The sequence below is a fragment of the Daucus carota genome, chromosome 6, assembly GCF_001625215.2.
Source record: "Daucus carota subsp. sativus chromosome 6, DH1 v3.0, whole genome shotgun sequence".
Taxonomy (NCBI): domain Eukaryota; kingdom Viridiplantae; phylum Streptophyta; class Magnoliopsida; order Apiales; family Apiaceae; genus Daucus; species Daucus carota.
The window spans coordinates 37,714,153-37,729,258 of record NC_030386.2 but is presented as its reverse complement, the minus strand read 5'-3'; the positions used below and the strand labels follow the sequence as shown (position 1 = coordinate 37,729,258).

Sequence of the window (15,106 nt, the reverse complement as noted above, 5' to 3'; positions counted from 1 at the left end):
TCAAAAAAGTAAATCTAATTTATTTTAATATGTAACTTTCTATTTCCTAAAATAATAAATAAATATTTTCTAATAGTCGGTCAAAAATTAGTCAATTTGACCCCGCGAAAAGCAAAAAGGACATGTAAATTGAGACGGAAGGAGTATTTTAACGGAAGTTAACGGAATTTAATGGAATTTAACGGAAGGGGTGCGTATCGTTCGTGAAATGTAAAGATAGGGGGTGCGAGTTGAGTTTCTCAAAGTATGGGTACAATATCGTTTTTGAACGATACTTAGGGGGTGCGATATGCAATTACCTCTTATATTAATACGCTAGTTTTTAGGTGTTAGAGTTCATCCCGATATTTATAAATTTAAATATTATTTTAATATCATTTTATAAGTTTTACCCCATTTCGGTATTTTTTTGTTATAATAAATGCTAATTTTTATATCATCGAAGATTATTTTTAAACTGAAGTATTATTTCTTTGATTATATATTAGTAATTTGTAAGACGTAAATTTAATTATTTAAATATTCAATTTAAAGTTGTATTAGTGTACATGTCTTGGTTTTTGAAAATTGAATATCTTTTTCCTGCAGGAGAATATAAAATCAAACATTAGGCAGGAATTCTTTTATTTTTTTTAAAAGATGGAATTACGAAAAATATATTCACCGCCTTTATTCTTGAAGAGTGTCGTGTGTTCATGATCTTCAAGTCTACAAAATATTAGCTTTGCGCTTCCATATCTTGAATTGTACAGATTTTGCAGACAAAATAAAGAGTGCAGACAGCTTGTAAATAATCAAGTGAACTTAAGTTGCAACTAGACAGTGATTAGCAATACAGGAATAGCAGACTTTACTCATCGAGGCTTGTCGATTATATACACAATATCGAAAGTTGGTATAAATCATAAATGAATCCGAAAAGTGTATAATTCTAAGCTTTGAGCTCAGCAGTTGTTTGTCCATTAGTCGAAAGGGTCGATTCTTGGGTCATGTTCACTTGCCATAGCCATCCCTGTACACAGACAAGTAGGGCACATGACCTGCAACATATAAAAGGATCTTATGAATACTTTAGGAGCCCGGCAAGCTAAACTCTTGAATGCAGAGGATAAGCCGGACATTATTCTTAATGCTTGTGCGCGTGAGAATATGGTCTGGTCCAACTGGAGAGTAATTAACAGTCATTTCTGACGAGGTATGTGTGTACAAGGGAATTTATAGAAATCTAACCTTTCCTGCTCCCGAACAATTTGAACATCTTTCAGTTTTAGGTGGTGATAGAGGCTCATCTCCGCCATTCACCATTGCTACTGGTTCAATCAGAACAAGAGCTCCAGTACTTGAGCAACGAGCACAAGCAAGATATCCTGCATCAGAAGGGGAAAAAAGGCACTCTAATTCCAGTTTTTCTGATTGATATTGCACCTCTCTGTGACCTCAACTTATTAATCTTGGATATGAAGTCCACAGAAAGATTTAAAATATACGAGCTGTAAGTTATGACATTAGGTTGGGGGATAAGCTATGTCATACTTGGCAACATATCAAGTACTAATAGTGCAAGATGAATTAAAAAAGTGGTTTCATGGTTTAACAAGTATATGACATGGAAGAAAGAGGACTTCTGAAGTTCTCAGAAGGATCCAAGATTCTTCTTTTGGATAGACAGACAGTTCTGGTAGCTTGACTTAAAACCACATTGATTGTTGCCAAAAATATACCTGTTCCTAGACAATACTTGCATCTCTTCTGCTCCTGTTGTTTTACATTGTTAATTTCGACTACCATCAAGGCTGAGATCACCCCAACTGCTCCTCCAGAAAACGATGCCACAATAGGATCAACTTCACTATATGTGAAAAAAATATGAAATAAGTATCACTTCATGTTACAAGAGATAGAGTAGCATCAAATTGCAATACACAAGTTGAGATGCTACGATCGAAAACATTAACGAGCAATGACCATTGTTTTGTAAATTAAAACACTAGTGTTTATATATCCCATATCCAGAAAAACGTATCTTTCCAGTCCAGTGTTTTTCAATGATCAAGTCAGATTCTTGAAAGCACTGAAATCCACTAGAGTTAACTGCAAGTAAGACCATCCATCTAACGTTTTCCACTTTAATTATTAATGTAATTTTTCTAGGAAACATCAAGGAACACAGAAAAAAGTCAAGATTTAATCTCTGAAAAAGGCTGCCATCTAGCACAACTTTGTACAGTCTCACGCGGAATCTATTATTTTTACAATGTGTATCTGGCTCGAAACCTGGATATCCACATCAGGGTATATAATTATAACGCTATTGTTGTCAGTACCCATGAATACCATCTCATATAATTGCTATCTTGCTTCTCCAAATAAGTTTCCATGCATATGTATTATTTATTTTAAATGAGTGTACGCATATACTACACAAAATTTATAAAATATATGATATTTAACTTGTCAGGCCCTGGTTGACAATCCCAGGCCAATTTTATGTAATTCAACTTGCCCAGGCATTACAACCTTGGTCTTCATGGTGGGCTCATTTCCTTACTTCCAAGTTTGACTTCATGCAATTGCAAGTAATTAACAGGAAATGAGTACAATTGAACTTGTAAACATATCATTATACATACCTCAACTGCATAGGAAGATGCATGCTTTGGATGAAATCCTCATATGATGTGCCCCCGAGTCCCAACTTTAGCTCCAACTGGTATCAAACAAACAAGTACAAGAATAATGTTCTAGACAATTATAACTTGTACCTTTGTATGAAGGAGAGAGTAAAGGAACAGTCAATCCAAACAATTTACTTGCTACAATAGTTCTTTCTTTCTCATGATGAGTACAATAGGCATTTAGGATAACTAAAAGGTATGCAATCTGCAGAGGGTTCGCTCATCTGCATAAGAACCATCATACACTGATTTCTTATTTGCAGTGAATTTGACTGAGGAGCTCTTTGGGCTTACCGAATAGCCAACTCAAGTCAAGCAAATACCTAGATGTTTAGGCCATATTAACAAGGCCAAATAGCAAATTCGTATACAATGCTCTCTTGGACCTACGATTGAACAAGTGGTATTAACCAATTCTGGGACCCTACATTCCCTCAATCAAGCTTTGGTGTTCATTTGTTTCCTTAAATATAACTATTACAAATTTACATGTGATTATTTATATGCATATATACAGCATATTTGGATAGGAGCCATGCATAGGCAAAACAAGCTTGTACACAGAATATCAAACTTAAGCAGCGTATTCAAACCATTGAGACTCTTTGCACGCATAATGAACTTTATAGCGAATGGTGTATGGTCAAAACTATAAATATATATTATGGAAAAAGAAATAATTATATATACCGGAAACAAAGAAGTATGGGCCAAGCTAAAACAGCTGACTATCAAGACATGAAAATACTAAAACCCACATTATTTATGAAGTGGTCTTATTGATTAATTTAATGCAGGAAAACTTACAGATGGTGCAAGGAGACCACCAAAGAGGATAATTCCAGCAATAAGAGAGAAACAAGTGGCGTAGTATTGTTTCAGGTTTGCTGAGGTCTGCATGAAATTATATATCAGTTTAGAGATCAAAAATATAATCATTGCTGGAGATAGCAATTTCCATTGAGTGTACTACTGAATAAACTCAATGAGATTTTTTTTAATAAATTATTATTCATAGAAGCATTGCTTTAAGAAAAATTAGATAATGAAAGATAAAATGCTTACAAGAGGAGGCAAAAACGGAATAAATGATGGAAAATTTGGAAGTTCAATTTCTGGCTCTTCATTAAAAATTCCAAGTTCTGCATTTTTTATTCTCTGCTGTATCCGCAGCCGCCGAACCTGCAGCAATTGAAAAGGAGTCGCCAGGTAAATAGTTGATGCAGTTAAGTGAACATGAATTCAGATAGATAGGCATTTTAAAGGTGAAAAAGGAGCACAATAATGTTATAATTACTCGGCTAAGGAACTAACTGTAGTATTTCAAAGAGAACATAAATAGCTAACATTTTTTGAAGGTGAAATTTGGAGTTCTATCAGAATTATATTGATTACAAAACAAGGCTAACTAGTGGAAGCTTAGGAGATTCACATCCAAAAACAAGAAAACATGTGTATATGTCGGAGCTGATCCCTTGAAACATTTCCTTCTGAACCAGTGGGGGTAAACTTGAATCTCAGCTATTCAATTAGATATGGGATGCTTCAGATTAGACTTTCAGCAAAAGTTCCGCATCTATTTGTCGCATAAGGAGAGTGTTTCCCTGTGCACAAGAAAGCCCTCCGCACCTACTAGGTGCAGTGCAGGCAATTAGCCCTATTCTCGATCAGTAGGTACTTTCGTAATTGGTAGGGTTTATGGTCCACACCAACTAGGCGCAAGTTAGGCTTCCCTTCAACAAAGCATTTCCCATTGTCCTTCTGTGGCTAGACTAATAGGTTCCAAAAGTGTGATGAAAAAAAAAAATTAGTCCTGACATCTCAACAGGAGACAGAGAGACTTGTTTGCCCCGACTGGTTCAGAGGCAATCATTCTCCCTAGACAAGATCCCTATATATATAATGTTTTAGATTATAGAAAGCTATAAATATATTTAAAAACAATAAATACAAATTAAGGTGACTAGGGTGTGATCACTGATCAGGTGATAAGAAAACAACTCGCAAACATTCAACTTATCCGATAGATTATAAGAAGATATTTATGAAGTATCAGATGTTGATTGTGGTGGAAAAGCCATATGACCTTGAAATTATCTTAAACATGCATTTAAAACACACCTCTTCCATATGCAAGAATATCTTGTTTCGACGACTCCTGATATTATCTTGAATTTCTTGCACTTCCATTTTGGCAAAATCCTGAACTGTTTCAGGTCCTTCAATGATGCAAAAACTGCAGCCAGTCCAAATGATCACAAATTACAATGTAATACGTATGAAACCAGATTGATTTAGAAAAATGATGAACACCCAAATTTAGATGTATTATGTATGAAAACAGAAAGCAACTAGTTTACCCAAATATTAGTGTTACAACTTACAACTGAGTAGAAAGCCCTTCTCGATTTTAAGTTTGAACTAAATCACAGTTGGTAGAGAAAACACACATCATACTTGCTCTACCTAATCGAACACAAGAATTACCCTTTCCATCTTTTATTTTTCAATTCCGTAATCCTTAAATTAGGACCAGATATACACATCATTATCATGTTCATTTCGCCAAGCTTTTAGATACAACTTTAATTCCTAAATTACGATACACTGATCCATCATCAATCAAAATTCGATACGCATCACTAACAGGTGCTACTACTCCTGCTCCTTTACACGACAACTTTTTTTTTTTTTTTTTTTGAAGATATACACGACAACTTATATAGTTTACGGCATGATGCTATCACACATCCAAAAAAAAAAAAAGAATCCACCGTCACAAATACATTGACTTGTAGATTTCCTTTTACTCTCACTGTCTCACAACACTACCACATATGGCAACAATTTTTATTTTTATTTTTGCATCGAAGCTATAATCAAATACTATAATTAACAAAAAATAATCAACTTACTCTACAGTTTAAGATTGAGTACAAAAATGAAAAAACATACGCAGAAGCGTTTTGATCAGCTGAATCAGAATCAACCGAAGCCGCAATCGACGAAGCATCGGAATCAGAAGCAGAAGCCATAGACGAACATTTGAAGCTGGACCTAAGCTTGACTCTATGAAATTTGTAAGTCCTGGAAATCAAAAGTGGCGATAGAGGATAGGAAACGGCTAGAATTCGAGTCGAAAACACCATGTTAATTGTTGAATCCGAGCTCTAGATTGAGATGATAATCATTTAAGTTTGTGTTAGTGGTGAGTTTAGGACAAGAAAGGGAATCTAGTTGAACTATAGTTTCGGTTATGTTCAGGCGGCATCGGATCTTTTTAACTTACGGTCTGTCCGAACGGTTCTGTATTGTACGTGTATGGTTCTCATTGGTTTGTTCTCACTCTTTCAAGCTCTGTGGACTCTGCGTGTGTGTTTTTCTATGGTTTGCAATTTGCGATGATTAATGCAATATTTAATTATTTGTTAGAAAATTCAAACGGAATTAACTTTTCAATTTTATATAGATTGAAAAGTACGGTCAAATTTTAATTGATATTGACAAGTACTTCCTCCATCATTTTGAGATATAGATTGATTGATTTTTTTAAACACATTTTTTAATTTTTCTAATCATACAAATAACATTATTTTTACAATTTTTTTCTGAATTATATATTTTTGATAAGAAAATAATTGTTAAAGTACTCCCTCCGTCCCTTTTTATTTGTCCATTTTGGGAAAAAAAACATATATCAAGGAATAATTGATTGTATGAACTTTTTTATTAAATACCTCTAATTAATATCTTGAAAATGGTGGAATACCCCTACTTTATGTCTTGAAAACATGAATTCAACCAAGTTTTAAATAAGTCAAGTCTTGAAAATTGAAATTATGGAGATATATTTGAAAAATTATCATTAAATTAGTTTTGAAAGTATAAATGGACAGATAAATAAGGACAAATTTTTATTTCCAAAATAGACAGATAAATAAAGAGGGAGGGAGTAATAATTTTAATTATAGAAGCACGGGTCAAGAATTCAAACGAACAAAGTTAGAAAAATGAGGGAGTAATTAACTGGGAACGAAAATGGTGGGATTTTACTTTTTAGGACATGTGGGGTCCATCTGCATTGATGGTTTTATCCATTTTATATGGTCCTCGGGTTTTTGAGGTTTTCCCTCGATTTTTTATGCATTCAGATAAGGAATGTCAGATGCTGGGTCGGGCCGTATTAATTATTTTAAGTTTGCGGGCTAAAATATCACAGCTGATGCAGCTGATGTTTGTGGGCTTTATCATGTAAATTCTTTCCTGGGCTGAATTTCTGAGCAGACCACAGTACCACACTATACATTCTAATATTTTAATTAAAAAAATCGAATAAGAAACTTGGTTAATTACAACTTATATATTGCAAAAGAAACACACTGAGAAACCGTAACATTATTTGAAAAGAAAATACCGTTAGATTTGCAGATGAAATATATTGGTTAAATAAATCATGCAGCGAGTTTAGCGACAATTTTGCAGCGAGTTTTTGTTAAACATACTATGTTGCAGAGAGTTTTGTTATGCTAAGCACCTTGAATTTTGTCTGTTTCTAAGATTTGAAAAAAGAATTGGAAATAATCTTTGAAATATCTAACATTTTTTTATTAAAATAATATATTTAATTTATAACTCACCGCTGCAGTATAAATATGTAACACCAAAATTATGTTGTACTTCTTTCCCAGCAATTTATCATTAATAACTTTTTTGACATGTTTAAAGATTTGGGACAAACATTGGATTGCACATGTGAACTAGGCCACCGCAGAATCAAGTAACAAGTTGAATATTGCTCAACGGAAATTGGGGCCGGTTACTACAGCCTCTCCAAGTTGATCCGTGAATGGCGCACAAGTGGAACGCTCTTTATCCTTTAAATGTCTGTATTAAAGATTCTCCACGAATTTAACAATTTATTCATACTATAATGGTATGAACATATGTCGACCCTCAAAAAACTTCAACCTGATACTGATCAATTTTCACAAGAATGATGCTCATCAATTTCCACTTCTCGGATCCTCCGTATGCACATAAATCATCTCATTGAAATCAATCATCTATCTGCCACGTCAATTGTCGACTTCAAACCAAGGGCACACATCCAGGCACATGACCATTCGAAAAAAATTCCAACTTCTACGAATCTGTATACTTGTAAGGTGGAAATGTATGAACAACATGACCATAATTGGACATATGCATCTAAGTGGAGTATGGTATAGCCTGGTGACCTGGTCCAAACAATCCACTTCAACATACACGATGAGCTTATCACTTTCAATATCGTTTTCTGTTTCAACTACTTGTGCGCCTATTGAGACGTCGGTAGTGAGAAACAGAATATCTGGAGAACAAACTTAAATGTCGATCGACATGTCCACGTCTCGATATCCCATCAGCATTTAGAAAAAGCTCTACTTTAAGCAAGTCAATCAATCCACAGGAAAACCAACAACATTCAAAACGACTAAAACAGATGATTTCAACACCTGAACACATACTGATATTAATATCAATATCTATAAATTAAAACTGAATGAAGGAGACTTCTACAAGATGTACGAAATTCTCCCTAGAACAAAACATTAACGATAAATATACCTGCGACAAAGTAAGATACTTATAAATTGTATGGTAAACATCAGTTAGAAGACATACATTTTCAACATGTAACTCACAAGTGTCTTACACAAAATGGTTTATAGTAACATATTATGAGATAAAGATCTCAAATTGATCTCTCTATATCCACTTAACTAAAAGAAGATACACGAGTAGCTGGAGGCGGTGGTGGAGAGAAATGGTGCTCAAGTACTCTCTCTCTCTCACCCGACAAGTGTCCCAGAAGTTCCTTAGTGCATGTAAGTATCACCAAGTCACAATCAATATTTAATCATATGCCACTGATCCCATAACCTATATCAGACTCTCTATATATGTACATAACACATACATACATGTCTAGCAGTATATATAGTAGTGGATTAACCCTCCATTATTCATCTTTGAAAATATGGAACGCAAAAAATTATATATCACTAGTCTCGTAGTACTTATCTTTGTCTTCACCTATTCAACCGCTTTTAGCACAACTGGCAGCGGAGGACGCAAAATGGGTGCACCGGAAAAGAGTGGCACAGCTACTGAAGGCGGCACTGGATCAGCACACGGTCCTAACTGGGAATACAACTGGGGTTGGGGTTCAAGCCCAAACAGCGGATGGGGTTATGGTTCTGGCTCTGGTAGGTCTCCCAATGGTTTTGGCAAGGGTTCTGGCTATGGTTCAGGCTCTGGCTCAGGATCCGGCTCGGGCTCCGGTTATGGATCTGGTGGCGGTAGTTCTGGTCAGGGATCTGGGACTGGAAGTGGCGGTGGTTCTTCTGGTCATGGATATGGATTTGGAAGTGGTTCCGGACATTCTCCCCATGGGTGAAGTACATGAAACTTAAGTTGCTTTAATATAATATACTATATAGCGTGGAGTATGAGGTGTGTCTATTAGTTAAGCAAACTTAAGTTGCTTTAATATAATATACTATATAGCGTGGAGTATGAGGTGTGTCTATTAGTTAAGCAAGCCTCAAGTTAATGATACAGATATAACGGCTTGGACTTGAAAATGTACGTAGATGTCCTTATGCTCCTAGTAATGACTGCACAATAAGACATTTGCAGCAGAAATGTGTTGTTATTCGAATGTCTATGAATATATGCTGTTATATTACAGTGACTGCGAAGCTACACATCAAAATATATTCCATCGTGGTAAGAAAGTTTGTTTAAACCCTCAACTACCTTGAAGACGCTCATTTAAACCTATGTGTACTTCATTTGCATCATGCTGACAGAGACACTAATGAAAACAAGCAAAGTTAAGCCGGCGCCAAGAAGTACATAGAAACTGAAAAAGTTGTAAAGAAAACAAAAGTCATGTTTGCCCCAATTACAATCTTACATAAACTCAAGGCGCTAGCCATTGGTGTTGGACAATTTACACATCAGGTATATGAAAACTGCAACTAAAACCATGTATACCTAGATGCTAGAAGCTACATAAAATTTAGCAATCTTCAGGACGTAATGTATAAATAGATACTACAGTAGTATAGTCCAACTTATAAGCCAACCATATTGTCAGGGTTATAAACATGCTGCAATCATGATGGATTTAAAAACTTAACCATAGCACCTGATAGGGTCATTGCAGCCTTTCTCAGCTGATTGTCGACGACCGAGTCGACCCCCCTTGGCGAGGTATTGCTGATGGTACTCCTCGGCTCGATAAAACATTTTGGCAGGTAGAATCTCAGTAACAATTTTCCGGCTTAAGAGCTTCTGTTGTCGCTCCATGCTCTCTAGGGCTTCCTTCTCTTGCTCTGATGTGTAGTAGTATATTCCAGAACGATATTGTGTTCCAACATCATTTCCCTGCCCATAAGATCATTATAGCGATATTGTTAAAAACAAAACTTGGAACACTTAATTTGAAACAAGTTATTATGACCAAATGGTTATATGGAGCTCTAGTTAAAAGCACAGGAGATCACAGTCGAAGTATTCTTAACTAGGAGTACATATACTTTCACTAGAAAAAAAAATAAAATAAAGAGTATTAAGAATACATAAATTAAGATAGCCGGTTCGATTAATAAACAGCCAATTCACCGTATAGAGGCCCGGTTTTAGTTATATTTCTTGTTAGATACACAGCTCGTTTTAAATACCACTTTTTCCGTCGATTAATTAAGATGAAACAATTCCACATATATCGTTTATCAATCAATACAATTAGCTCATCTTCTTCCCAAATAACACGGGGTGCTGAGAATACTTCTATTTTCTGTAAAAATAACTCAAGCCAAATATCCCCTTCACAAATGCAAGCAGTCTGGTTGGAGCTTCTTATGCAGAACTTTACAAGGGCGGATTAAAGATCATCTTGCTTCTTGTACAGCAAGCCAACACTTGCATGCAAATAGTGAAATAGGTATCTATATTATATTTCTAGTAGGAACTTTCATGCTAAACCAGAATCGGAAAAAGACATAAACAGTTCTCTGCTCGTAGCTCATTCACATAAAATCACATTTAGTGACATTAACACACTGTTCTCATTCAGCAACATAAAATATATGTGCAAAAAAGTGTATCATTACCTTATTCCTGCTGGGCATTTTAATTTAAACTGAATTCGAGCAATGCAAGAGAGTGCTCTGCTCACAACTCAATTAGTAACATTACGTTTTAAAGGCAAAATGTAGATATATTATCAGGAACTTACAAGGCTGCTACATTTACAGCAAAAATTCCAGAACACCTTACATTTGCATATTAATCTAAGGATGGTTACAGTCTAAAACACTATTCTTTCTTTTCTACTGAACTATAATGGCTTTATGCATCATATGCAACTTTTAATGCCTAAATCGCATTGTAAGAGTACTTGATAGTTCATACAAGAGAATTCATGCTTAGCCTTTGTACACTCTATCATTGGATAAACGAAATCGACTACAAGTCTTATGCAGTAAGTTGGACTAATTGTGTATTTTATTGTTCTAACATGCCATGCATCATTACTAGACACTAGTACACCTCCATTTATATTATCCACCCACGGGATCGAATAATTTATTAATTCATCGAGGTTAAAGATACATTGCCACAGATTATTAATTTATCGGGATAATAAACTTATTAGTTATAAATTTATCAAGACTAAAATTATCCGTCCAAATTATCAAGATTAAAAATGATTATAAATTTATTTGAGATAACAAACTTACGGAACGATTAGGAGTGGTGGGATCATGCCTAGACCAAAACACATCAAGCAAGTTCCCAAAACTACATTCATTCGGGTCATACTGGACCCGAACCACCTCCGAATGTTTCGTAGTCCCATCACACACATCATTATAACTCGGATTATGCACAACCCCCTGAGTGTAGCCCACTTCAGTTTTACTCACACCAGGCACTCTCTGAAACGCCAGCTCAACGCCCCAGAAGCACCCGGCTCCGAACTGGGCGAATTGCTGACCCGGACCCGGAGTGTCCGGGTCGGGTTGTAAGGCGGGGGAGGAAGATGGGTCGGACGGGTATGAGTGGGTGATTTGGGTGGGTGGGTTTGAGCGGAAGCCCAGCTTGGAGAGGAAGTTCATGGTGGGGGAGGTGTGGAGAGAGATGGGTCTTGTGGGGAGAGATATGGGTTGGGAGAGAGATGGTTTGCGAGAGAGACGGTGGAGAGAGGTGATTAGAGTGGGTGGTGACGAGGTGGTGGTTCTCGTGAGTAACATTTTCTTGTTGGTGATAGATATAGATTTTGTGTCTATAGTGATAGAGAATGGTGTTAAAAAAAATAGTATCAATATTTAACAGGAAAAATAATTCAAAGTTTCGATTATTATCATTCACCGAATTAAAAGTTGAAACAGTGGAGTATGAACAATAAGATCAGTATAAAAGTTCTGTCCAAAAAAAAATCAGTATAAAGTTTTATAAAATATTACATAGATATTGTAATTATTAATTAATTATATTTCAAATATACTTTCGAAAAAGAAAATGATAGTACTCCCTCCGTCCCTATTTATTTGTCCACTTTGGAAGTAAAAATTTGTCCATATTTATCTGTCCATTTATACTTTCAAAATTAATTTAATGATAGTTTTTCAAATATATCTCCATAATTTTAATTTTCAAGGCTTGACTTATTTAAAACTTGGTTGAATTCATGTTTTCAAGACATAAAGTAGGGGTATTCCACCATTTTCAAGATATTAATTAGAGGTATTTAATGAAAAAGTTTATACAATCAATTATTCCTTGCGTTTTATTTTTCCAAAATGGACAGATAAAAAAGGAGGGAAGGAGTATATTTTAATAATTTACATTTTCGTTTTGGTCGGACTGCATCATAAATGAATGTAACGGTAACCGTATTGCGTTTGTGAAGAATTGGTAGCCGCGTCACCAGCTGGACCTGGACGGGCGTTTTACTTGGACAGCATGGCACCACGATTCACGTATGCATACAGCACATTATGTTCAGGTTCGCATATTGGACCGGCAGCTGTGGTCTTGTAGATCTGATTAACTATCAAGATCCAGCGAGTATGGGCCAACTTAAGTCCAAACTGCGCCTCATCAACTAAACGAAGAGAGGAAGTCCAAAAACAAGTCCCCAATTTCGTTATCATCCAATTAATTCCCGGTACAATATTAGTACAAATTTAGCCGAGGCCCAAAATTTAGAGAAGCAGATTTCCAAGATACTTAGAAGAAATCCGTCGACTTGTCCGTTTCAAAAAAAAAAAAAAAGTCTTTTTTATATAAAATGAATATATTATATTATGTGTTTAAATATGATTTTTTCCATGTAAGATTAAAATTTCTTATATCACATATACTATTTTTTAATATAATATTTTAATATTAAAATTGTCAATAAATTATAATACACGCTTAAGTTTTTTTTTTATTTTTGAAATTGAATTGTTTGTATTTACCGGTGGACAAACCAAACAAACAAACTTTATATGATCTCTGCAAAAAAAAGAGTGGTGGAAATGGCTACTAAATTAAAATATCAAGGTAGAAACAACAAGGCCAATGAAAAGAGAGTCCAACAATGTAACATGATGAAACATAGCAGCTGCAGAACTAGGACCAACTTTCGAAGGCTTATTGCTCTTCGACGACGGCTGAGGCAGAGCCGTTCCTCCTCCTCCTGCTGATGCGCTCGACTCCGGTGCAAGCGCAGGAGATGGTGCCGGAGAATTATCTGATTGTGTGAGAACATGCAGTTTCATTCCTCCCAGGCAATGCAGCCTGTTACCGCAAATAAAGTAGGTGTCACCTGGCTGTGTCAAGGTGAAGGATGTGTTCCCGTTGCTACTTGATTCTAGTACATTGCTCGTGTTGCAACTGTCGTAATTTTCTTTTTTCACCTTCGAAACGCTGTGTGTTGATGAATATTGAAATGCTGCAAAAACCGAAAATAAATCATTACTAACATTGTAGTCGTGTGGATATCTTGGTTTTATTATAATCGTTAAGCGACCAATTCTCCTAAAATCTCATGATGTTAGAAGAAAACTTACCATAATCATAGTATATTTTAACAGTTCTGGCAGTGTGATATCATGTTAAGTAATCAATTCTCAAAAAATAACACATTGTATTCTAACAATTGTTAGAATAACATATTGTTAGAATACAATATGTTATTTTAACAATAACATTGTACAGTACTTTCTAAAATCGATAATTATTGAATAAAAGAGATTAAATTACCGAGAACATCGCCAACATGGAACTGTTTGCCGGCTGTCCAAGAGCCGAGATCAGTGCTGATGTCCCAACCAGAGTTGTCTCCGACCATATACGTAGTAGCTGTGCAAGTTGATGAAAACCCGAGGATCGCGACGACGACGACGAGGACTAGTTGTTTCGACGCCATGTATGTGGAATCCATGATCATGTTTCAGAGCGAAGTATTAATTGTGATATATATAGGAGATCTGGTCTCTGATTAGTTAGATGGCCTAATTGACGTGTAAGTCTAAACAGCTACAACTGCAAATCTGCAATACACAAAGTTAAAACTACTTTAGGCACTAATTTATTTTGTTTCACTTTGATTCTAGTGATTATTATTAGTCCATGAATACGTAAGAAGATAAAAATAAGGTGATTTTACGCACATGAAATTGTTGTTGTCTGGTGGTTGAAGTTGGTTGCTGGGCAGTTAAACTCCTCCCAGCTCTAGTGTATCCTTTTTCTTGATTTATATAGTGTGACCATACAGCTCAAAATGCATACGATTCTAGCCAGTTTCACCAATTTCTCAGTCTTATATGTTCAGGGGGTCAATTGTTGTCGTCGATATTCATTTTTTCGGTCGGTTGATGTGTTCGCAGTATACAGTTCGTAATTTATTATTTATAATTTAAATTTTAACATCATTTTATTATTATTTTAGTATTAGTGAATTGCATTTTAATGAAATTATATTAACCAACTGATTATATTTTCTTACGAAAATTTAGCTTTTACAATTTATTTTCTATTTATAAATATTTTTTTGTTATTAATATATGATAATTTATTTACAATTAATTTTAAATCAGATTCTTCATATTTCGTGTTCAGACTAGATTAGAATTCCGTCAAAACTCACGGGGGTGTATTCGATTGGGATTTTAATGGATTGTATGAGATTTTGATTTTTTGCGAATTCTTGATGAAATGTCGCAGAGTTGATAGGATTTAGGTACAATGCTTCAAAATCCCATTGAAATTGGTGGGATTTCAAAAAACTTAAAATACACTGAAAAATGCCACAAAATCCATCATTTTATGAAATGAAAAAAAATCCATCAACATTTGAATACCATGAGATTTTAATAGATTTTAAACAT

The 15,106-nt window shown here is 35.1% G+C and overlaps 4 protein-coding genes across 4 annotated transcripts; 1 reads left to right on the top strand and 3 right to left on the bottom strand.

Moving 5' to 3' along the window:
* Nucleotides 1-769: 769 nt before the first annotated feature.
* On the bottom strand, nucleotides 770-6,051 carry LOC108224601 (protein ORANGE, chloroplastic). Its single transcript, XM_017399272.2, has 8 exons — nucleotides 5,631-6,051; nucleotides 4,797-4,911; nucleotides 3,741-3,857; nucleotides 3,483-3,569; nucleotides 2,631-2,707; nucleotides 1,722-1,849; nucleotides 1,231-1,367; nucleotides 770-1,040 (listed from the first exon to the last, which is right to left on the bottom strand). Exons 1-8 carry the CDS (start codon nucleotides 5,822-5,824, stop codon nucleotides 963-965), a joined length of 933 nt encoding a protein of 310 aa, XP_017254761.1. The 5' UTR covers nucleotides 5,825-6,051; the 3' UTR covers nucleotides 770-962.
* Nucleotides 6,052-8,793: 2,742 nt separating this feature from the next.
* Nucleotides 8,794-9,114, top strand: LOC108192801 (glycine-rich cell wall structural protein 2-like). The gene has a single exon (XM_017359292.2). It carries the CDS (start codon nucleotides 8,794-8,796, stop codon nucleotides 9,112-9,114), a length of 321 nt encoding a protein of 106 aa, XP_017214781.2.
* Nucleotides 9,115-9,553: 439 nt separating this feature from the next.
* Nucleotides 9,554-12,026, bottom strand: LOC108192800 (peptide methionine sulfoxide reductase A3). The gene is made up of 2 exons (XM_017359291.2): nucleotides 11,468-12,026; nucleotides 9,554-10,109 (listed from the first exon to the last, which is right to left on the bottom strand). Exons 1-2 carry the CDS (start codon nucleotides 11,978-11,980, stop codon nucleotides 9,858-9,860), a joined length of 765 nt encoding a protein of 254 aa, XP_017214780.1. The 5' UTR covers nucleotides 11,981-12,026; the 3' UTR covers nucleotides 9,554-9,857.
* Nucleotides 12,027-13,244: 1,218 nt separating this feature from the next.
* Nucleotides 13,245-14,183, bottom strand: LOC108226891 (blue copper protein). The gene is made up of 2 exons (XM_017401885.2): nucleotides 13,980-14,183; nucleotides 13,245-13,668 (listed from the first exon to the last, which is right to left on the bottom strand). The coding sequence occupies exons 1-2, from the start codon at nucleotides 14,164-14,166 to the stop codon at nucleotides 13,265-13,267; spliced, it is 591 nt and encodes a 196-aa protein (XP_017257374.1). The 5' UTR covers nucleotides 14,167-14,183; the 3' UTR covers nucleotides 13,245-13,264.
* Nucleotides 14,184-15,106: the final 923 nt, after the last annotated feature.

Coding starts and splice junctions, on each gene's coding strand:
- LOC108224601 (XM_017399272.2), bottom strand. CDS start 5,824: ATGGTGTTTTCGACTCGAATTCTAGCCGTTTCCTATCCTCTATCGCCA. Junction 3,570..3,740: donor TTCCGTTTTTGCCTCCTCTT/GTAAGCATTTTA, acceptor AATTTCATGCAG/ACCTCAGCAAACCTGAAACA. Junction 2,708..3,482: donor GTGGTCTCCTTGCACCATCT/GTAAGTTTTCCT, acceptor GTTTGATACCAG/TTGGAGCTAAAGTTGGGACT.
- LOC108192801 (XM_017359292.2), top strand. CDS start 8,794: ATGGGTGCACCGGAAAAGAGTGGCACAGCTACTGAAGGCGGCACTGGA.
- LOC108192800 (XM_017359291.2), bottom strand. CDS start 11,980: ATGTTACTCACGAGAACCACCACCTCGTCACCACCCACTCTAATCACC. Junction 10,110..11,467: donor CCACCACTCCTAATCGTTCC/GTAAGTTTGTTA, acceptor TCTTATGGGCAG/GGAAATGATGTTGGAACACA.
- LOC108226891 (XM_017401885.2), bottom strand. CDS start 14,166: ATGATCATGGATTCCACATACATGGCGTCGAAACAACTAGTCCTCGTC. Junction 13,669..13,979: donor CCATGTTGGCGATGTTCTCG/GTAATTTAATCT, acceptor CGGTTTTTGCAG/CATTTCAATATTCATCAACA.